General features: G+C 36.6%; 1 protein-coding gene across 5 annotated transcripts in view; it reads left to right on the top strand.

Annotated features, from left to right (window-relative positions):
- The window catches only part of CACNB4 (calcium voltage-gated channel auxiliary subunit beta 4), a 360,619-nt gene that overhangs the window by 287,616 nt on the left and 48,594 nt on the right, over positions 1-24,409 (top strand). For 4 of the 5 annotated variants that reach the window (XM_007494030.2, XM_007494031.2, XM_007494034.3 and 1 more), the window contains 7 exon segments: positions 2,012-2,131; positions 5,568-5,690; positions 14,689-14,819; positions 16,733-16,809; positions 18,002-18,021; positions 18,246-18,326; positions 19,842-19,900. In XM_007494030.2, the coding sequence (XP_007494092.2) occupies positions 2,012-2,131; positions 5,568-5,690; positions 14,689-14,819; positions 16,733-16,809; positions 18,002-18,021; positions 18,246-18,326; positions 19,842-19,900 (611 nt within the window). 5 annotated transcript variants of the gene reach the window in all.

Here is a 24,409-nt window from a genome sequence, read left to right as displayed (position 1 = left end):
CAAATCTCTAAATGGAATTACTGTTTCAGTTTCTGCCTAAGCAAGTTGAAATATTTGATGGCACTCCTGTAAAGAGGTTTACAGTAGTAGGTTCTATAATTAATTAAATCTCAATAATAATATTATATTTTAAGAGATTTATTAATGATCATTAGAAATCAAGGAATAAAAAAGATACAAAATAAAGACCACATGCCCATGGCTGGTTAGCCATTTTTAGCCATCCCCACTCACCACCATCACTGCTGATTCTACATCAGAGAAAAGGAGCCTCCAAAGCCCATGCCCTTTATCCTCTGTCTATAGGAAGTAGGTAATGACAGGAAGTCAGTGGGCTCTTGGGATATGTAGTTCTTTTTTAGGGTAACAGATTTTCAATCATACAGTTCTAACATTAAGGAATGGAAGAGTGAGGGTTTTCTTGGCAGGTTTTGAACCATGCCATCACTTGGACATCTGCCTTCCATTCTTTTTTTTTTAAACCCTATCTTCTATCTTAGAATCATTACTAAGTATCAGTTCCAAGGCAGAAGAGCAGTAAGGATGAGACAGTAGGGGTTAAGTGACTTGCCCAGGGTCACACAGCTAGGAAGTGCCCGAGACCAAATTTAAACCCAGTTCCTCCTGTCTCCAAGTCTGACACTCTATCTACTGAATCACCTAGTTGCCCCTCATGCCATTCTTCTTATTTTTTTAATACTTATCTTCTGTCTTAGAATCAATACTGTGTATTGACTCCAAGGCAAAAGAGTGGTAAGGGCTAGGCAATGGGGGTTAAGTGACTTGCTCAAGGTCCCACAGCTAGGAAGTGCCTGAGATCACATTTGAACCCAGGTCCTCCTGATTCTAGACCCAGATCTCAATTCATTGAGTCATCTAGCAGCACCCCAACCCCACCCCCACTCCATTCTTTTAAAATAGGAAGGGAATCTGGATTATTTGTTTGGGGGGAATTATCCCTTTCTGCCTGTGAATTCTATAAATACTGGGCATCTTTCTACCTCTAATATTTAGCAGAAAATTGCAAAGCTATGAATACCAATTTAGCAAATATATGTATAGTTATATATATATATCTTTATACCACTCTTGCATCTACACACTTATGTACACACACATATAAATATATATTTCATCATTTTCTCTTAAGTTTCAGTTTTGCCACCCTTTAAAATAAGGTGACCACATGAAACCATTTCCACAATGAAAAAGCAAATCTTTCAGCTCTTTCCCTCCACATTTGGCAATCTGGTATCTCATCTCTTCTTGCTTTGCAAAGGCCAAAGAGGGAGCAGTTGGTTCTCAGCTTGCTTCTTCAGCTAGTTTAGGCTGTGATTTCACTCTTGCTCAGTGTAGCTGACCCCCTTCTGCGTGTGACTCTGCATATTCTTGCTCCCAGTTCCAAACGTGTTTGTCTGCTTTGCAATTGCCTTGTCAAAATTGGGTGCAGGCAGTTGAGTGACAAGTTGAAATGCTGTTGCAAAGAACATAGTGTTGCAATGTAAACTAGCAGAGCCCCAGGATGAGTGAGTTGGAGCCTGCTTTGTTCTGTTGTAAACTTTGACAAATAAGTGATCATGAATCCGAGTCCCTCCCTTGGGATTTGCCTCCTAATAAGCCGAATCTCTTTTTCCCAGCGTAATTATTTCCTGTATACACCCATATTAACAAATGGGAACGAGGTGCAAATTCTGCAGATAAATGCTTGCATCAGAGTAAAGGCATCAGAAAATAAGAAATGTTGAGATTTAAAATTGCATAATTTCCCCTGCAGTATATTTCCTAGCATTTAGTCTAGTCAAAATATTTTCCCTTGCAGCATTGCTACCTTTTAAAGTTCCCCAAATGCCTTGCTAAAGCCTGCATTCTAAATTTATATTCACAATAAAGCACATATTCTCTGCACTGGCTTTCATGCAAATGAAAAGCACACACCCCTGGATTCTCTTATGAATTAAAAAATGTAATATTCTTCTCATGGCCCTGTTCTGCCGAATGTTTGCCTTTGCAGGGTTCAGCGGATTCCTATACAAGTAGACCATCTGATTCAGATGTATCCTTGGAAGAGGATAGAGAAGCCATTCGCCAGGAAAGAGAACAACAAGCAGCTATCCAACTCGAAAGAGCAAAGGTGATTTTTTTTTCTTCTTTGGTTCAGACTTGACGTGGCACTTAGTAGGACCTGGCTACGAATGCCACGTTTCAACTTCCCAGGTCTCTGTATGATCATTTCATTAGCAGCCAAATAAAGCGCCCAATAATAGGCCTGTAGGATCCCTTCGCCCCTGAAAAAGCTGAATTTTGCCCTTGGTGACTGATCACTTCCTGAAGTCCCGACACATCTTCCCTTTATACACAGCTCTGCGAGCTCCCTTTATGAAGTGCCAGTTCCTTGCAAACTGGCCATCTAGCTGTTTCAGCCACCACCGAGCTTGCTCTTCTGGCCTTTGAACACGCTGAGAAGCACAAAGCTATTTTCAGGGCAATTAGAAGCAGACTGTGTTCTTTGCCCCTTCACTCTCCATTAGATTAGGTGCAACAGCAGGTTAGATCTGCAACTCTCTTGATTTCCCCGTTTGTCTCGCTGAGTCTTTCATATTGCTCCCTTCTCTCAGATGGAAGATCGGAAACTGGTGCATCGATGGTCAGCAGAGAGGAGCAGGAAATAGAAGGGTTATAGAATATCGTCAAATGATAGATCTTCCCGTACCCCAGAAAAAGAGTCCCAGAGGCTCGCCTCTATTTATAGTTCTAGCCAGGAGCTATTTACCTACAGGATTTCTCCTCCTCTCCCCCACTAGAGCCGTAAAATAGCTGATTAAAAACAACAATGGGGGGGGGGGAGGAATTAGGCAGGTAACTGTGGTAAGCATATCTGCTTCATGAGCTGAAGAAATGTGAAGTTGTGGGCGGTCAGTACCTTCGTGAGGGAGAAGACAGTGAAATCTTGTATGTGTATGCAGTCCCAGACCGGGGCTGCTGTCCATCTGCCCTGCCCATGGCAATCTTGGCTGCTGGTATAATATATATATATATATAGGTCCTAAGAGGACCGTTTTGCCTGTGCTGGGACTTTTTAAAAGTTTCTCTCAAGGTTTGATTTCTTTTAATTATAGTTGCCCAAATATAAGACATTGCACAAAAAGACATATATGGGAGAGTCTGGGACAATGGTCGTGGAAGAGCCCAGAACAACTCCCTCTTCCCTTCCCCCTTCATCTCCCTATGCCCCTTTCCCCCGCTCTGTTTTCTCTTTCTGTCTCTCTCCCTTTCCCTCTCTTCCTCTCCCTCTCTCCTCCTCCCCTTTCCTCCCTCTCTGTCTTTCTCTCTCTCTCCCTCCCTCCCTCTGGCTCTCTTTTTTTCTCCCTCTCTCTCTATCCGCCCCCTCTCTCTTTTCTCTCTGTCTCCCCCTTTCTCTCTGCCTCTCTCCATTTCTTTCTCCCTCCCTCCCCCTCTCTCTGTCTCTCTCTGTGTTTTTCTTTCTGTGTCTCTGTCTCTCTCCATTTCAGGTAAAAAGTTTCAAAATTTTTTTGTAGGCTCTGGGTCTTCCTTCCTGACTTCAGTTTGCCTTGGCGAATCATCTGCTACTTTTCTGCTCAGGGTTGTAGGGGTTGAAAACATCTTTCTAATGTTATAGCTTATAAGAATTAACCAGTTTGCTTCCTCCCTTACTCTCTATTGCTTTTTTAAACCCTTACTTTCCATCTTAGAATCAATACTATGTATTGGTTCCAAGAGAGAAGAGTGGTAGGGGCTAGGCTTTGGAATTTAAGTGAATTGCCCAAAGTCCCACAGCTAGGAAGTGTTGGAGGTCAAATTTGAACCTAGGACCTCCTGTCCCTAGGCGTGGCTCTCAATCCATTGAGCAACACAGCTGTCCCCTCTCCATTGATTTTCAATTGACATCTGTTAGTCAGAGAGACTTAAATGAGCTTTTTGAAAGGGTATTTACTAAGGTGGCATCATAAGAACAATTGGTCCAAAATATTTATCCCCTCCCCTCAAAGACTGTGACACTCTCACCAGACCCCCTCAAAGACTGTGACACTCTCACCAGACCGTAGAGTCAAGGGGAAAGGGGGCTTCAGACTTACAGAAATACATATGGCAAAGGGGTAACAGAGGGCTCTTGGGAATCCTTTTCTTCTTTTGGTGGGACCCTCATAAAGTTCCCCATAAGCATCACTATTGCTTTCTGTTAGGTCTCTTGTACACTTCTAAATCTGCCTTTCTTGAGTGGATATAGTTTGTTCTTGACTCCTGATGTAGACACTGCTTTAGATGTTTCAGTGATACTGCTAGGATTTCAAAGAAAAATACAGTTTTCTGACCTTCTGACCTTCCAAAGTTCATTCCTCTGGCTGAGGTTTGAGGGAGGAGACAGGTTCTTATTCTTCCCTTCCAGCCATAAGTAAATCTTTCTCAGAGGCTTTGCTGGAATGACATTCCCTTTTATCCTGCCAAATGCTCTTATAATTCTGGGCTCCAAATTGATTTGTTATTTTATAGAACCACAAGATGTCACCGTGTCTCCTTAGCCAATCTCAGTAGACTTCCTGTGCAATATTATTCTCTTTATCTGACATCTTTCTCTCCTCCCAAATTGATCAAAGATTTCTTACACCCAGTTTTAAGGTTTTTGCTTGAGTGGAGATATCCAGGCCTTATAAACAGTTAAAGCAGTCACAAATGGGATGGGATGATTGATGGATTAACTCAATTAACCTCACCTTACCATTTATTTTTTGGAAGGAAAGTAATATATAAATCCCTTAGTTCAGCACTAACTGAATCTGTTTCCATATGTATTTTTCTGTACTTAAATACTAATTCATATTATCTTTTCCATGTGCAAAGAATTGAAAAAGGGGTTGTTAATGAAACCAAGAATCTTTCCAAAGATAGATAAATCATCCCTCTTATTTAAAAGCATATTAGTTTCAAAGCTATCTTACTTGTTGTTGTCCCACTCCAAACCCTCCCTTTATTCTTTTCTCTATGTTTTTAAATGTTTCAGTCCTTTCATTCATCCCATTCCTTTCCTCAATCTCTCCCCAAAATAAAAATAAGAAATTCCTTTTGCTAAATAGCCCTGTCATACAAAACAAATCCATTCATTGACTAAATATGTCCATCAAATCTCTTGCCACAAGGTGGATAGCATGCTTTGTAGTTGGTCTGAAATTAAGATTGATAATTGCATTGATCAGGATTCTTGAGTCTATAATAACTGTCATTTGTTTTCCTGGACAGGATCTGATAATAACTTTACTGACATGCAAGGATCCCCTGGGGAATCCTTTAGATGATTTTCAACTTCCTTTGCCCTAATTCCTCAACTTGTTTGAGATATATTACAGATTTCCAATGCATTGCCAGGATAAATTCCCTAGATTTCATGACTTCCCATAATGCCTGAGAATACAAATTTTTTTGGGAATTCTCTCTCAGTATTGACTTGCATTTATATTCCTATAGATCACAGAAGAAAGCATTCCAGTTTGAAAAGTTTCATCTTACAGTACCTCTCTCTCTCTCTCTCCCTTTTTTTCACGTTTCTGTCCCAGTCAAAACCTGTAGCATTTGCTGTGAAAACGAATGTGAGTTATTGTGGAGCTCTAGATGAAGACGTCCCAGTTCCAAGCACTGCCATCTCCTTTGATGCCAAGGACTTTCTGCACATTAAAGAGGTAAATAGGAAACATTTTTATTCTCTTTCCTACTAAAAGCCCAAACCTGAGAGCAAGATCTGAGTCAGACTAATCTAAGAGGAAGTCTGGTTCTTCCCAATATGTCCTATTATTGTTTTATTGAGTGACCCAGGCTCATTTGCTATCATTCTTTAAAAGCATGTGCTAAAGAAAATAAAAATAGGTTTTCTTTTGATAACTTAGCATTCAGTTTATATGGATGGCATCCATCCTATTAGTCTCTGGGAATCAAATTCAATCAGAGGTCACTCCACTATCAGGTTAACTTCATGGTCAACTTTCTCTCCCAAAGAAAATAAATCTGCTAAAATCTTTATTATGGACTCATTAGAAACTTGGAAATGAAACTTAGCCAATGACTGTGACCAAAAGAAGGTGCAAAAGCTGTGTGACTCTGGACAAGTAATTTAACCCAGTTTACCTCAGTTTCCTGATCTGTAAAATGAGTTGGAGAAGGAAATGCAAAACATTCCAATATCTTTTCCAAGAAAACCCCAAATATTGTCATGAAGAGTTGGACACAACTGAAAAATGACCAAAAAAGTTGAGAAGGAGAAGAAAATGCCTGGGAAACAGAGATAGAAATAGGTTGGGCAAAAGAAACCAAACTTTTAGAATTTTAGGTTTTGGGGAAAGGAGGTTGAGGAGACAAACAGGCATGAAGAATAGTACCTGGAAAGAAGGAAAGACATGAATATAAGACAATTCAGTATTGTTAGGTATTCCACAGTAAAACAAAATAAAATTGTTTGAAATTTAAATTTGCTGACCTGCTTTCAATTATCAAATTCAAAAGATGTTTTTTCCTTAATTTTTTTAAAAAAGAAGGTACTCATGTGAATACCTGAACTTAGAAGGTTCATAGATTCTTTTCCTCAGCCACTTACTGGACTTCACCTATCAATTTACCTTATAAGAACTACTGGAATTTCTTAACAATTTCTTGAGTACACTGTGAGGATTCATGTACTAAAATTATGGGTTGTGCTCGAGCCAGCTCATACTGGCTGAGAAGAACTGATTGCTAAGTTTACAGTTTTAGCATTTACAACTTTTGAACTGGTAAAGTCCAAAATCAGGGCTTGATTTATCATTTTGTTGATTGTCTAGACTTTAGAAAGTAATAAAAAATATTACTAATATAGTTTAAATTTAAAGGATATGCATACATTTTTCTTTTCTGGAGAGATGATTGTTAAAATTTATCATTTCACTCATACTCAGAGTACTGTTATTACCTGTAATGTATGATAAGAGCAGTGTGGTAAAATGGATTATGAGTCAGGAAGGCCTAAATTCAAGTTGCATTTCTTTTTTATTTTTAAACCTCTACCCTCTGTCTTAGAATAGATACTAAGTATTGATTCCAAGGCAGAAGAGTGGAAAGGGCAAGGTAATTGCAGTTAAGTGACTTGCCCAGGGTCACACGACTAGGAATTGTCTGAGGCCACATTTGAACTCAGGACCTCCTATCTCCTGGCTTTGCTCTCAATCTATTGAACCACTTAGATGCCCCCAAATTCCACTTCTGACATATATTGGATATGTGACCCTGAAGAAATTACTTAATGTCTCAGTAACCTGGATAACTCACTGAAACTATAAGATACAAAGTAGATACCAATCTTCACTGGTAAAGAGTTTTCTTATTAGTAATTTTCTATTTCATTGAAGTCATACATCTGATCCAAAAAAGCCCAAGTCATTCCAAGGCTGTGTGTGTGTGTGTATATATATATATGTGTGTGATACCAAAATATCTAGATTGTTGCAAATAGCAAAATGTCTTATACTATATAGACAAATTGCTAAATATCTTCAGATATACATGGAATTAAACACCTGAAGTATGGTATAGTAGAAAGAACACTAGTATCAAAAGACCTGGATTTTAGTCCTGGATCTAACTGTATAATTCTGATCAAGTCAACTAACCTTTCTAAGCCTCCATTTCTTCATCTGTAAAATGGGGATAAATAGTCCTTGCTCTCCTTACCTCAAAGAGCTATTTTGAGTTGCACACTCTATAAACCCTTAAGTGCTATGTGTATGCAAGTTTCTGTTGTTATTATTGTTATCATTATGCAGCCTACATGATCATCAGGCATGAAAAGAAAATCCCCAGTGACTTTCCCGGTAGCTTTCTCAGTTAATTTCATAGAACATAGCCATATGGGAGTTGCAGTTCTCTTTGGTTAATGATACTTAACCACATTTGTAGGCTGATTGTTACTGTAAATACAGATATGGAATGTGAAGTAGGTTATAATTGGGTACCACATGCACCTTTACAAACAATGTATTATTGCCATTTTACTGCCCTAACAATAGATCTTTGCAATTAAAGGCATGTTGGTGGTTCACAGTTAACAGTTCCCCAAACCACAAGATTTAAGCATGGGCTCACTTTTCATAAGGCTCTGTCAGCATCCTTTTGGCTCTCTACAGCCTCCCCCAGCTCACCTCAATGTACTACATTGTGCTTTTTCCCCTTTTGGGATCTCTCTGCCTTACCTTTTCAGTCTTCTTACACCTTATGTCCCTCCACATTCCCCACGAGCCACTGGCATCAGTCTCCTTGCTGTTCTTCATACATGACACCTCATCTCCCAACTCAGAATATTTCTATCCACTGTCCCTCATGACCAGAATATTCCCTCTTATCATCTCTACCTCCTGACTTCCCTGGCTTCTTTTAAGTCTCATATCCCATCCTATTTCTTCAAGACACCATTCCCCAATCCTCTTTTATTTTATTGCCCTCCCTCCAAGATTACCCTCAGTGTATCCTGTGTATATCTCGTTCATAAGTAGTTGTTTGCATGTTTCCTCTCTGCTTTTATTTTTTTAAAGCTCAGATTTGTTTACTTTCCTAGAAATAAATCTTGATAGGTACTCTGAATATATGCTAAACGAAATCTATCACTTCTTCCAAATAATCACTCAAGAACTAGTGGTAGGGAAGTTCAAAGTTCTCACTTTTCTTAAAAATGACAGAATTTCTAATGTCATTGTAAAGCATTACCTCAGAGTCTTTGTGTAATGCCTAATTTTGTTTCTTTTGCTCATTCTCTGGTCCCTCTATTCATTCACAATATAATCTGTGCTATAATTTTGCCCAAAATAGATGAACTATTCCTAGATATTGGAGCAGCAAGGTGGCACAGTGGACAGAGTGCCAGGTCTAAAGTCAGGAAGACTCGTGCCCCCTGAGTTCAAATTCTGCCTCAAATACTTATTAGTTCTTCCTGGCTTTAAGATTGTGAGCTCCTTGAGAATAGGGACAATTTTTTTTTTGCCTTGAGTTATTTCTTCTGGGCTTGGCACAGTGCCAGGGATAAAATAGGTTGACCCTAATAGCATAATGACCTCCTCTTGCTATGGGAGATTTCAGACCATTTTAAAAATATAGTTAGTAAAACTTGTATTATGTTGTTGTTTGATCTTTTTTGTCATGTCCTTATATATAAATGAAGATTTTGAACCCTAGACTTCAATCCCCAGAAGTCCTTTGTATTTCCCAGAATTCCCTATAATCTCACCTGAGTCTCCACGTAGGTGAGATCACAATTTGTATTTAACTGGCAGTAACACCTCCCACACTCTCCTCTCTGCCATTGCAATGATGTAGGATGTATAGTGGTAAGCTAACCTAAGTTCATGGATTTTGAATGGGCTAATCAGCCATGGGCACGTGGTTTTTTATTTTGTATCTTTATTCCTTGAGTTTTAATGATCCTTAATAAACCTCATAAATATAATATTTTTATTAGTAGAGACATAATTTAATTTTTACACTACTCTTCACAACCCCATTTTGGGTTTTCTTGGCAAAGATATCAGAGTGATTTTCCATTTTCTTCTCTAACTCATTTTACAGAGAAGGAAATTGAGTCAAACAGGGTCACTCATTTGGTGAGTATCTGAGATCAGATTTGAACTCAGAGATACTAATCTTCCTGAATCTAAATCCAGCACTCCATTCACTATGTACCTGTGCCCCTGAGTGGAAGTATTAAGGATGATTCTCAGTTACAGCCTTTTCTTTTTACAAAAAAATCATGTTTTGTGTCTTTTATAAAAGTCCAGTTTCCTTATAAGTTTTTTTAAATTATGTATTAAAATCCTAGGAATTATAATTTGGTGGTTGGGGACAAGGTCTATGGAGGATCGAGGCTAACCAAAAATCCATAAACATAATTAATTCAAATTCTGAAAGGAGAGTAATAGCCAATTTACAAAATGAAATGCAATGCAGCCACCGCCAACAGGTATTCAATTATCCCACCAACATATCGTACCTACCCTGAAATAGCAACAGCATAACTGACCTAACACAGCTCATACAGCCCCTGTTATTACTTGTGATTTTATAAGCAAGTATTACTCACTTATCTTAGATACTTAAGTATCTTAAGTATATTAAGACATTTAAGTAGCTGAAGTATATTTAAGAAATGTGCACATTTTTATGACCCTACCTTCAAATTTGCACTTTGCCCTTTTCTTAATCTCTAGAAGTGCTTAGTTTGCCTATGCCACTATAATTGTACGTAACTTTTCATTTTTAAAATTTAAAAATGCTAAAAATTCATATCTTCCCTTTACCTATAAGAATTTGCTACCCACATGAATTGGAGCTCAATATGCTCCCAGTTCAGAAGACATTGCCTCATATTAAATAATGCTTGTGGAGCAGGAAAGGGCTGCTTTTGATTAGCAGAGACCTTTGTCTATAACATAGCCCACTAACCAAATAATAAAAGTGACCTTGGCTTGAACCTTTTCTTAATGGCATTCTCTCCCAAATACTGTCTAAGCCTTATTACTTCCCCCCTTTCAAATATGCCCAATTCCTGGTTATCTTCTAGTGCCTTCAAGGTTACAGTTGGGTTATCCCTTTATTTGTTGCTTTTTATTGGATTCTTCCAATCTCCTCAATATCCTTTGTCAGAGATGTCAAAAATGCTGCGTGCTGGCCACATCTCCCAAGTGTGTCAGAACCTGATTAAAATGTAATTGGTAAATATTTAACAAAATAAATAAAAATACAGTAGGTCATAGATAAAGTTAATATGTGACTTTCTAAGTCAATAAGGCCACAAGGATCCTTAAATACTGTTTAGTATATCTCCCCCCTCCCCTTTCTATTTGAATTTAGCAATACTATATCCAGGAGGTTGTGGTTTATTTTCATTTGTTTGTAGTGGGGAGCAATGTTCTTGTTTTTCTTTCTAAATGTAGATGGATAACACTGAGCTATTTAATCTTATGGGGATTATGACTACTTGTTCCTAGATCTTGAAACACTCGATTAAAAAAATCTCTTTATAAAAAGAGTGTTGAGCCCTTTAAGGAAATCAAAGTCCAGGAAATTGGAAAAGAACTAGAGTGACCTTGAGAGAAATTGTGCTACAGAATGTCAGCAGAAATGGCCAGGCATTTTTAATGATGATGCCTCCCACTCCTCTCAACCATCTCAGGCCATTCATTATGTTTTGTCCAAAATACTACTAATAAGGACTATCAGGGATGATAAAATAGACACAGAAGGAAGCTATAGATATACCTGTCCATATAAATGGAATAATGATAATATTAAATTCCTGGATGTGTATATGGAGGGTAACTCAGGATATATATGTGCGTATGCAATACTTCTCTTCCAAGTAGCTCAAATAACTTCCACACACATTGAAATCTGATTCTCTGAGTGGTTGAGCTATTCTCTGAAATTAAATTAAGCATTTTGGGGAATTACATAGTCTTTCAGGATACCAGTGCCCCCTTAGGGCCACCAAGGTACCATTTACTAAATTACTGCTTTGCTGAACTAACTTACTCACAGGAAATAGTTTTAGCCCTGGGAGAATATGAGTCATCCTCACTTTTGTCCTCACAACAATAGTCAGCTTAAAATCTAGCCGTCCAAGCAAAAATTTCTGGAAGGAACCCCTTCCTCATTGATTTAAAATAAACATCTCTAGGTCCCTTCTAATGCAAAAACCATTGATGAAAGTAAATTAGAGCTAAGATGTCCAGCATTATCTACCACGTCAGAGGCTGAGTTAGGAAATGAACTCAGGTTTCCTGAACTCAGTTTAATTTTCACTGAACATCACATGCCTGCCCAATTTAGTACCTTGCATCCAGAGGACTTTTAATAAATATTCATCAATACATAATTGCTATTTTTCTTTGAAGAACAGTTATTTGATTGATTGATCTTGATAGATTTAGCTCAGTGTTTTTAAGTTGTCAAACTCTTTTTGGATCCTGACTCTTATCTAATGTGTAACCTATCCATCTCGCTTTGGGTCATCTATGTACTTGATAAGCTTGTCTTTATACATATCATAGACTAAAATGTTAAGGAGTGCTTAGCTAAACATAAATCCTTAGGCCACTTGAGTAAAAGCATACCTCTAATTTGACATTGACCTCTTAATGGCTATTTTGTTGTTTGGCTAGTTCCAAACTCATCCAACTTAATTTTTGAGGGACCCGTCTTGTATTTTCCAGAAGAACAGCATGATAGATTTGGCCAAATGCTTTGATAAAATCTAGGAAATTTCTATTTAGTTCTGTGAATTAAAAAAATATTTTAAGAATCATGTTCTAATGAATTCATTTCCTTTGTAATCCTATGAATTTGGCTTTATGTTTTTAAAAACATGATTCTAAGGAGTCCCTTGGCTTTTTCCTCTAGAACACCAAAGGGGCCAATGGCACAAGAATGGTTAAGAACCTTTGGTCCAGAGCATTCCTCTGGGTCTAACAGTTTAGTAACCTACACTGTCAGAAACAAAAATAACAGTTAACATGACCTGTTTATAAAGTCATTTTAGTTCTTTGTGGTCACTGCTTAAAAATATCTTTAATAAAAAAAATTCAGACCTGTAGGTTTATAGGTGCTGAGACTTTCTGGCAAGGTGCTTCCTATACCAATTTGTCAAGCTAGAATTTATAGAGCATTACATTATATCATTGGATCCCCCTCAGTGACCCCACAAGTTAAGTGCCATTTTCCTCACTTTATAGATGAGGAAATTCAGGCCAAGAAAAGTTAAGTGATTTGACCTGAGTCACACAGCTAGCATCTGTGCAGGATTCATATTCTTGTCTTCCGAACTCCAAGCCTAGCAGTTTGTTCATTCTGACCCCTAGCTGCCCAATGCCAATCAACATCTTTACAATATTTTTTTCATATAACACGGTGAAGTTAAGTGAGGACCTTGTCCAGTATCATACAAACAGGATGTGGCTTCTCTCTATCCACTATGCCACATTTCTTCTCCTTCCTTTAAGAAGGCATTTTCTGTATTTTGTCAGCAATCTAAGTCAAGTTCCTCAATCTATAGTTTCGCCTCCCTCTCTTCCATTTTGTGAAAATCAAGACATGTCCTTTTCCAATCTGGTCTCTCTTTTACACAAGCATGCAGATATCACTGAAAATTAATTAGCAGTCAAATGCACCAGTTCTTATAATAAACTTTAGGAAGGGGCTAGTAGTTTGAATTGACTAAAGGCTACTAGGTGGTCTCTTGTAATCTTCCTGTTTATGATGGGTATCAACTCCCTTTCATTCATTTCTGCCCAGAAAGGCATAGTCACAAAGTAGATAGAGAATCAGACTTGGAATCATGCAAACCTAATTTCCTCTAACTCCAGTAATGATTACTTTGTGAAACTCTGGGCAGATCATTTATCCTCTCTTGGACTCAGTTTCCTCATCTATAAAATAAAGTTAAGAAGATTACTAGTACCTTCCTTATAGGGTCACTTTAAGACTTGAATGAATGTTATTTATGAAATGTTTTACATATTCTAAGGTTCTATATAAATATCCACCATGATTGTTATTCTACCCTCACCAATCCAAAGGAGACAAAATAAGCTTAAATGGTATATAACAGCATAAACTGAAAATGATATCAACCATAGACCACAGTCAGGTTTTATTCAAGCCTTATCTGAGAAAAAATCCTATATTTAGAAAAATATGATACATATCTCCTCCTCCCATTCTCCCTGATCATCATCTTTAATTATTATTTTTACCACTCAGGGATTTTTATCACATTATTCTGACCTAAACTAGATTCTCTACATAAATGATACCTTTAAAAATATAAACATACTTTTGGAGTAAAAGAGTCCAAGAAAACCTAATACTGAAACTGATAGCCTGGAGAGGCTTTGACCTCTTTCCAGGAGACTCTGGAGACAATAGTCTTGATATCTATTTTCCAGGAATGGTTTGAATGAAGCCCATGCCAGAGCAGCAGAGACACAGAATAACTGGTAATAGCTCAGGGAGTCTATCATTACAAGGCAGCTCTTGCTTTATTCATCAGATAAGGTCATCCACATAACCTTTCTCTGAATTGTATTAAGCCTTTTAGTTTGCTTGTTTCCTGGGCTTACATGTTATGGAACTTTATACAGAATGGAAAGTGGAGATATGGTAGTCATCAGGTCAACTCTAAGATTACTATCACCGTAAAGATCCATAGCAAGCTTATACTCTCTTCTGCCCTATATTTGTTTTCCTTAAAGCAATAAAAATGAACCCTGCTTGGTAATTGCCCACTGAAAAGGGTACCACCAAGACTGCATATGATAAGTAACATCATTTTCCCTATTCTTGAATAATGAGGGCATGCCAGGGGTTCCCTACCTCAGATATGACTAGCTCATCTCTCCAAGTCTGATAGTTTGAGTAAACTTTAATCCTTTATCCAAAATTTACCCTTAAGAACTAGAAAGGGCATGGACCAGGGTCCTACAAGATCCTTTAGCCTTAACTGCATACCCCATGCCAGGGCACTGTGCATAATCCATTGAAGTTTGATATGTCTAAGGGAAGATCATGAGGTTAAATGCTAGGAATACGTGATTATGAATTATTGACAGTTAAGTGGGACATATACTACTATTTTGATTGATTGGCATTAGTTTTATTTCTTCATTACAGAAATATAATAATGATTGGTGGATAGGACGGCTGGTTAAAGAGGGCTGTGAAATTGGCTTCATTCCAAGTCCACTTAGACTGGAGAATATCCGAATCCAGCAGGAGCAGAAAAGAGGACGCTTTCATGGAGGGTAAGATTCCCTCTCTCCCTTATGTCAACTGTCTTCCCTCAAAGGAAAACTAGGTGATATTTTTGGCTTGAAGGAATGATTTTTAAATGCACAGTATTTTTTTAAACCAAAATTCATCTGGTGTATAAGACCTGCTTTGGGAAAACTGACCTGAAAGGAATCTAAACATCTCATCATCCTTAGCACTCTTCCTGTATATGTGCTAATTATGGCCTGATAACTCCATTGAGTATATTCTAAATTTGCAACTATGTCCATAGCTACAAAAAATAACACATAGTATAAAAACTTTCATCAGATTATTTTGTTAAGTGGTGAAGCCCTACTCAATTATTCTGCCATTTAAATGGGCCATGGAAAACCACACTAACAAAATGGTTCTTTTCTAGCCATTTTTATAAAGTTGGGAAAAACCAACAGAATGCAGAAAATAATGGGTGGCCAAATAAGAGCATTATTTGTCTGCTCAAAGCTTTTCAGGAGTATCTTATAAGACTAGCTAATAAGATGAAGAATTTAATTGACTTCATGAGAACCAAGCTTTAGAAAGATAACAGAGGACAAATATGAATTTTACTTATAGGACAAATATTTAAAAGCCTTATAGGAAAACAAGCAGGTTTAATAGGCCCATGTATGTTAAGTTCCTAATCTCACAGAAACAATGATTTCATGTGTCATTATTTTTGAAAACCTTAAAATATAACCAATTATCACTCTCCCTCCTCCACCTATTTCCTCCGTCTCCTTCCTCTGTTGGAGATTACCTTCATCTGTTTCAGAAATGTTTCTGTTTGTCTGGGATCCCATGTTATTGCTTTTATAATAACTTCATTATAAGAAGGATAGAAAAGTCAGAATGAGAAATCATCTTCCTTTTTCGATTTCTACTTTGCTTATTTTTTCTGATATGCACTATGACCATCTATGGTGATACTATCCAATCATATCTTTAGGTGAGGGAGAAAGAGCAGGGATGCATATATTCTTACATATATATGCATATACATGTGTGTATGCATGTGAATATATAAAATAAAAACTCTCAGGGCCTATGAATTCGACTGAGGAAATGTAAGAATCATATAAAGTGGGAGATATATATATATATACATATATATAATCAAACACTTCTCATCCTGTTATAAACTACATATGATCAATTTCACACTACCTGACCTCATTTTTGCCTATCCCTACCTCCACGTTAACTCCTATTCCATTTTCTGAGATTGGTTCAAATAATGTTTTACTGTATACACCTGGAAACAAAGCATTCTTAGAAATTCAATTTAGTTCAACAAATTCTTGAGTGCTTATTATATTGTATGCACAATGGTAGACATTGGGAGCTCCTGTAATCTTCATTGAGAGACGAAGATATTTATATTTTGACCTGTATTTTGGCATTACTGAGTAGAAATGCTAAGCCTAAATGAAACAAGCATAATCATATATTCATGCTATAGTTGTGCCAATCCTAATCACTCTCATGAAAAACAAAAATGAAATGAGGGGAAATAGAATGATAAATTAAATCCTTTGTAGCTCAGCAACTCTCTGACAGCAGAGAACATGCCCTAATTATCTTTGTATCCTACCCTCACCTAGTGTAGCACTTTTCACATGGGTAATAGGAGCTTCGTAATAGCTATTAAATGACAATCTCACTATATTAAATTTTTTTTCAAAGCTTAGCTAATGGTCCACTCATTTCAAGTAATATTCTTTGCACCAAAATTCCAGGACTCTAATAAAAAATCAATTTGGAGACATAATTGAGGTTCAATTGTGCAGGATTTGATTTGTTGAATTCATTAGGGTTTTAGTCAAATAAAACATGTCATGTCCTGGCTCTGTCATTAGAGAATCTGTGAGGTTTGTGTTACATATATTTCTTGGTTATATCCTAGGAAATCAGGTGGCAATTCTTCTTCAAGTCTTGGAGAAATGGTGTCAGGAACATTTCGAGCAACGCCTACATCAACTGGTAGGGGTGTTATTTGAACACTTATTACAAATCATTTTTTTCTTGAGATTTCAAAAAAATTAAAATGCTTTTACTAATTCAGAAAAGTTTTAGGTCTGATTTTTTCTGATGTTTTCATTTTATTATGTAATTACAGTACTCTTTTTTTCCCCCTTAATTAGCCTAACTTGGCACTATACTACTAAAATAACTCAACAAAGCAACACAACTATAAAATAATTTTGAAAATCTTATTGACCTCCCAGAGGCAGATTATCTGGAATAGGTCCTGACTCCAAGCTCAAAAAGTCTTGGAGATTTTTAAGACTATTAGAAGGAAGAAATGGAAAGCTATGAATTTTTTAAGGGAAAATACTCTCTTACCAGGTCCCCACGTGATTACTTGAAAAGGTCATCATAGCTTAGGTTAACTGCCAAAAATGTATAAATAGTGAAAGTGGGGGAAGCAGCTACCCCTCAGGAACTAAACTGAATTCTGAAACTGAAGGAAACAGTATGAGAGGTGGTATGTTGAAGATTATTTGTACATTGGGGAAAGTTGAGCTAGCTAGCTAGCTTTTCTTCTCCTTCATGTACTCCCTTCCTGTATGCTGATTCAGTTGTGATTCAGCTCAGATGTAGGGAAAGGAGCTGGGAGGAGGAAAATATTATTTCAAATTCAGACCCATAAGCTCAAAGAGTCCACACTGGGCTGTAGAAGTCCTAGATGACCACTCTGAAGAACCTCAGGGAGAACTAATTGTAATTAGAACTCCTTTGGCACTTTTCTCAAGTAAACCTAGCCTGGCCCTAGGGATCCCTAACAAAGTTGTTCCAAATTTCTGAAAGCCAACTTGAATCCTTGGCTTAGCCAGAAAACTGCTTGGGACTTCTGGAAGTCCTTTTGCTTATGAAAATTTGAGAATAGACCCCAAATCTCTGAAATGTTATAAATCAGTAGCCCACTTGCCTCTGTGTTTGAATAGGGCAGGGTATAAGGGAGCATGCTATGTATATGTTGTGATCTCCTTTACCCTTCATGAAGTGGGGAGGATCAATATAAAAATGGGTCATTTTTCCATGTGGTCCTCATCATCAATTAGTAGACCAAAAATTTTTTAGAATATAGGTGCTTTTTTCCATCATTTAATATCAACTACTACCATTTAAAAACAGTACATGTTTTGATATAGTTCTCATTGTTGTCTTTTAGCAAAACAGAAGCAAAAAGTGGTAAGTTGTGTTTTTTTTTATTAAAACTATTATTAAGGCCTGCCTGACTACTATATACAATTTCATTGATCTGATCAGTTGTTAAATGAGGGATGTTTCCCTCCTCAGCAGGAAGCTGTGATGATACTTTAGTGCTAGAACTGGAAAATAGAAACATATGTTACTGTTGAAAAGCTATTATCCACTTGTTTTTCTGGTTGCCAATTAAAAATTATCTTTTTCAGACGGAGCACATTCCCCCTTATGATGTTGTACCATCTATGAGGCCGGTTGTATTAGTGGGGCCATCGCTGAAAGGTTATGAGGTATAAGTGCCAGTCTGTTGTTTTATCTTCATTCTTCTTGTAAAACATAGAGCACAATCATTTGGGGCTAGGTGTTCTGGGTACTCAATCTAGTCATCAAGCCTTCACTCATTACCTTTGGCTATCTGTTATGTAAGGATAAGTGATCAGATTTGCATTTTGTCCAAATCTCTTTGCTTCTCTTCCATGCCTCCCTTGTTTCTTCATTTCATCCTTCAGAAAGATCTCTTGGAAAATAAAAGGAAATAAAACTTCAAAGAAACTGCTTTGCCATATTTTTGGACAGCTTAGGTCAAAAATAAAATTGGGGACAGTGAAGATGCATTAGTTTCCTATTGGTGTCTTATACTTATAAGTATTCACTGTCCTATCATCATAGATAACTGAACACTAATTCCCTCAGGTAATATACCAATAATCAAACAGCAACCGTGAATTGTCCCATAGACAGTCAAAAAGCCTCTTGTTAGATCCTTTGGAAGAGATATTTAGATACTGCCATAGGATTCTACTTTGAAAACAAGAATATCATTTTAAAATGCTAGTACAATTTTAAAGCAGATAGATTAAATATCATTAGGTAATAAGAAATTAGTAAGGACTTTTAATTCATTACATTTTTAAAATCTGAGTACTTTTGACCCTTGTAGATTTAGGGGAAAGAGGAACAGAGGGGAAGTAGCAGTCCAAAAAGGAAATCTCAAAATGTATAACCCTGAGCACAGAGTGCATAATGACTTGTTTGAGATAGAAATCAACATCACCATTCTCTTCCTTTATTGCTATTGGAAGAGTTAGGGGTGGTAGGTGGGTTAGTGCTTTGTTATTAGATCTCAAAGAAAATCCTTGGGACAGAAAATGTTTCTTTGAATATACAAAATCTTGAAAAACTCCCAAACTCCTGGCAGGTTTTATATTTCCTCTTAACTCTACCCTGCCAAAAAAAGAATGGCTAAGGTACTTTGGGGCAGGGCTAGTACCTATATATAAAAGACAGTTCTATGGCTACTGCTCTCCTCCCTGGCATGAGTTCTGTTGCAGGTGGCTGCCTTGAGGGGCAGGGACTTTGCATGATTTTTTCTTTCATCTAGTTGTGAGCCTAAACAAAAGTGAGGCTCTAGGAAAGGAATAAGGAGAGAATTTTCTTTTCTCTGAGCTCAGTAAACATTGCTAGTCAACTCCTATGTGAAGGAAAGTGCTAAGAGGAAAAAATGGAGTAAATGACTTTTACACATAAAATGACTTTTATAGGAGCTTAACTCTGATTCCTGGCTGTGAAAGGGTCATGGGTTACTGGTAGTAAGTGCTTCTTCTCTCACTTTTGACTTCTCTCTCTCTCTCTCTCTCTCTCTCTCTCTCTCTCTCTCTCTCTCTCTCTCTCTCTCTCTCTCTCTCCCTCCCTACCTCCCTCTCTCCCTCCTTCCCTCCCTCCCTCTTCTCTCCCTCCCTCCCTCCCTCCCTCCCTCTCTCTCTCTCTCTGTCAATACTCCTTCTGTCTTTCTCACCTCTGCAAAGGTGACAGATATGATGCAGAAAGCCCTCTTTGACTTCTTGAAGCACAGGTTTGATGGGAGGTGAGACATAAAGACTTTTTTTCCTTTCACTGCATATGTGTGACACTGTGGTTTCTATGCCTGTAGAGTTTCCTTTTATTGCAGAAATGTTACTGTAAGTTCATTTGATTACCAGAAAAGAATAAAAATAAAATAGTCCCAAAGAGTCTGAAATGAGCTTTGCATAACCAAAAAAACAATCCTAAAGGATACACATGAATATGATTCTTTCTTTAAAATGTTTGAATTAATGTATTTGAACTTTTTTCTTTTCCTGTCTAATATCCTATATATAGAAAGCCATGAGATGTGTGTGTATATTTACATATGTACATATACACAAATATAGATATAATTCTCCATGGCATCTTAGCAATATCAGTGGATTTGGAGCATTAAAATATTTAGTTACTTTATTAACATGAGAAAAAACTGATATAGAGAAGGAATATCAGAGAAAACTTCATTTTAAAAGGAAGTGACAAATTCGTTCATTTTTAATTAACTCAAAATACAATGCTCTTCTTGCACAATGGAATGAACTTTGAAAAAAATCACAGTTAGCTTTGGAGAATTATCAAGAATGAGAAAAAATTTAAATGATGCGTAGAAAGAAGCTTGTGTGAACATTTATAAGCTGTTAAATGAATGATTTTTTAAAAAATTAGATCAAAATTAATATTGGTAAAGAGGAAATTTTTAAGGAAATTACATTACGTGATATTATATCTCTTTTTCTGATAGTATGTAAATATTTATAAGAACAAAAACATTCTGATTGTCATTAGTATAGTCCTTGGCTCACTGTAGGTGCTTAATAAGTGTTCAATGAATAACCAGATGATTTAAATACCCACAATTTTTGAGGACTATATGAAGGACTATTGATTCTGGATAAATGAGTAAGAAGGATCTGGCTCAGATGAAGCAAGATTAAAGAAAGTTATTTTTAGTTTGACAAATTAGAACTCTACTACTGATATTGGAACTAATACTCCATTGAGTGCCAAGATGTTACCATGAGGATAGTGCCCTATATGGCACTCCTTTATTGACTTCTCACACTTTTATTGACCTTCTAAAGTGGACAATTCCCCAAAGTTCTTTAGTTCATTATTCTTTCTAGTTCTCCTTGGCACCCTGTCTTGTTTGTCAAGATCATTCTTTCACTTGGCTTCTCTATGCACATAATTCCTGGTTAAATTTGTATCTTTAATTGCATCTCTAACTCTATCTCAGCTAGGTGGCACAGTGATAAAACAATGGACTTGGGGCCAAGAAGACTTGACTTCAAGTCTAGCCTCAGACACTTATTAGCTAATGTGATCTTGAGCAAAACACTTAACCTCCACTTGCCTCAGTTTCCTCATCCATAAAATGGGGATAATAATAGTACTTACCTCACAGGGTATTATTATTATTATTCCTGATTTTTCTTAACTCTAGAATGACATCTCCAAGTGCCTAAAGAACATAAAGTATCTTACCAATGTGTCAAAATGTTAAAAAGAAAATTCATACTTTTCCCCTAAATTTGTTCCTTCTTCTGACCTTATTTTTTCTTTTCAAATTTATTTATTTGTTTCTTATATTAAAATATCCAGCTAACTCCTTCCTTCCCTCCCTTCCTCCCCGTTAGAGAAAGCATACATTTGACAAAAAGATACATATATGTATAAAATTATCTTATTTCTATTTATCAGTTCTTTCTCAAGGTAGACATACACAAGTTATTTTTTGAACAATATTTCTGCTGCTGTATATAGTGTTCTTTTGGTTCTGCTTATTTCACTCTTCATAATTTCATGTAGGTCTTTCCATTTTCCCCCAAATTAATCTGTTAGTCATTCCTTAAAACATAGTAACATTTCACCACAATTATATGCCACAACTTGTTCAGCTATTCCCTAATTGACAAGCATCCCTTCAGTTTCCAGTTCTTTGCTACCACAAAGAGAGCTGCTATCAATATTTTAGAACATTTGGGTTCATTTGCTTTTCGCCTAATCACCTTAGGAAATAAACCTAATGGTAGTATTGCTGGGCCAAAAAGGCATACACAGTTTTTATGCTCTTTGAGCTTAATTCCAGATTATTTTCAAAATTGGTTGGATCAGTTCACAGTTCAACCAACACTGTATTAGTGTCCCCCATTTCCCCACATTCCCTCATACATTTGTCATTCTGCCTTTTTATAATTTTAGCTAATCTGATAGGTGCAGCAAAATGATTCCCAGAGATTCCCACATTTTAAATCTTGATGGAATCTTTGAATCTTCTCTTCTTCACTTTTCCCATTGACATTGCCAAATCTTATCAATTCTATGTCCACAAAATCTTTTGCAATTGTCCTTTCCATTTTCTTGACATCATACTAGCAGTGACCCTCAATATTCCCCAGCTGGATTATCGTAATAGCCTTCTAAAAAATCTTCTACCTCTATTCTTTACTCCTCAGCCTTAGTACTCTTATCTTATCCAAGTCATAGAAGTCTTCAGCTCAGAAAATGTTAGCGATTCCCCAAAACCCACAGAATTTCATTCAAAACTCTTTTTGACATTGAATTAGCATTGGAAAACCAAACCTAGCCATCCTATCTTTACCACATTTTCTCCCCTGCATTTACACTGGCCAAATTAGTCAATATCCCTCACAAGCCTTCTGCTTTCTCAAGTTCATATGTTCTCCTTTCCTATAACAATTTTTAATAATATTAAGTGGTTGAAAACTAGGATCTCAGAGAAAAGACTAGATGAGTTAGAATTCCATAGCTAAGAGAATATATATAGCAAATAAAAATATAATATGTATACAATAAATTATTTCTCATCAAATTTCTTCCAAGTGTGATTATCATATGAAAAATAAAGAGTAACTGTAGTAGGAGATTGATTTCTAATCAAGAATAATGTTTTCATAACTAGAATTCTTAAACATTAAAAGCCTTTTAAATGAAACAATAAACAAAATGAGAATTGTAATTTGTTGTTGGGATATCAGAGGAACTAATGACAGACCAACATATTCAGTGAAGTAGGAGATGAAATTAGAAAACATCAGAAAATATAGTAATATCATGGAATGTCACATTAATCATGAAAAATCCTTTGAGGAAAAGTCTGAGCTTAGACTGTGGATAGTAGAGATAGTTAAAGAATAGATATGAAAATTCACTTTTGAAATAGTTTTGACTTACAAGGCTGATGCAAGGGTGGAATCTTGATAATCACTTCATTAGGAAGGAATGTGTTAAGATCTTAATAAAGAAGAGTTGTTATTTGGTTATGCCTTTCAACTATCTTTGCCATTTTATTCACCATTAAGTGTATCAATTTAAAATGGGCCAAGATAGCCTGCTGAGTTATATGTTACTAGCTAATAAAATGAGAGGAAACCGACACACCTTAATAAGAATTAGACAAAAGAACAATGTTGCTGAAGGTTTTGATAGAGTAATATAGCAAAAATATGTATTGCTGAAGATAGATTAGATGATTTTTTTACTGGAAATGTAGGGGGGCTGAACAAAGTAATAATGAAAAAAAGCACTATCATTTTTTCCTTCTCCAAGATCAAAGTAGCAATTGGTCACCAAGAAATTCTCTTATTTGGTATTATTTTTGGCAAGTAAACACAAATCTATTAAGGGTTTACTATATACCAGGTACTGTGCTAAGCATTAACAGGGGGGAAAAGGGCAAAAAAGACCAATGCTCTCAAGGAATTCAGATTCTAAAGGGGGAGATAAAATGCCAATAACTTTGTACATATGTACAGTATAAATGGATGGTTATCTTAGAGCAATGTATAAATGAGTAGAACATACCATTCTGTGTGAGATCAGAACTAAATGGGAACACAGAGTTATATGAAGAATTCTAGTGGAGATTTAGAAGCGGCATTTCAAAAGGTATTTTTTAATGTATTGATATTTAAATATACATCATTCCATGGAATACTATTATGCTAAGAGGAATAATGAACTGGAGGAATTCCATGTGAACGGGAACAACCTCTAGGAATTGATGCAGAGTGAAAGGAACAGAACCAGGAGAACAATATACACAGAGACTGATACATTGTGGCACAATAGAACATAATGAACTTCTCTATTAGTAGCAATGCAATGATCCAGGACAATCCTAAGGAACTTATAAGAAAGAACCCTATCCACATCCAGAGAAAGAACTGTGGGAGCAGAAACACAGAAGAAAAATAGCTGCTTGATCACATGAGTCAATGGGGGATATGATTGGGCATTTAGACTCTAAAGCTTAGAGTGCAAATATCAATAATATGGAAATAGGTCTTGATCAATGACACATGTAAAACCCAGTGGAATTGCTCGTTGGCTACAGGAAGGGGGTGGGAGGAGGGGAGGGAAAGAACATAAATCATGTAATCGTGGAAAATTCCCTTAATCAATTTTAAATTAAAAAAATAAATATACATCATTCCAAATTTTACTTTATGTTTAATATTAAGCTCAAATTAATATTTATCCATTATATAATTATTTGTTTATTAAG

Source organism: Monodelphis domestica, chromosome 4, assembly GCF_027887165.1.
Source record: "Monodelphis domestica isolate mMonDom1 chromosome 4, mMonDom1.pri, whole genome shotgun sequence".
Taxonomy (NCBI): domain Eukaryota; kingdom Metazoa; phylum Chordata; class Mammalia; order Didelphimorphia; family Didelphidae; genus Monodelphis; species Monodelphis domestica.
This window is presented reverse-complemented; position numbering and strand designations above follow the sequence as displayed.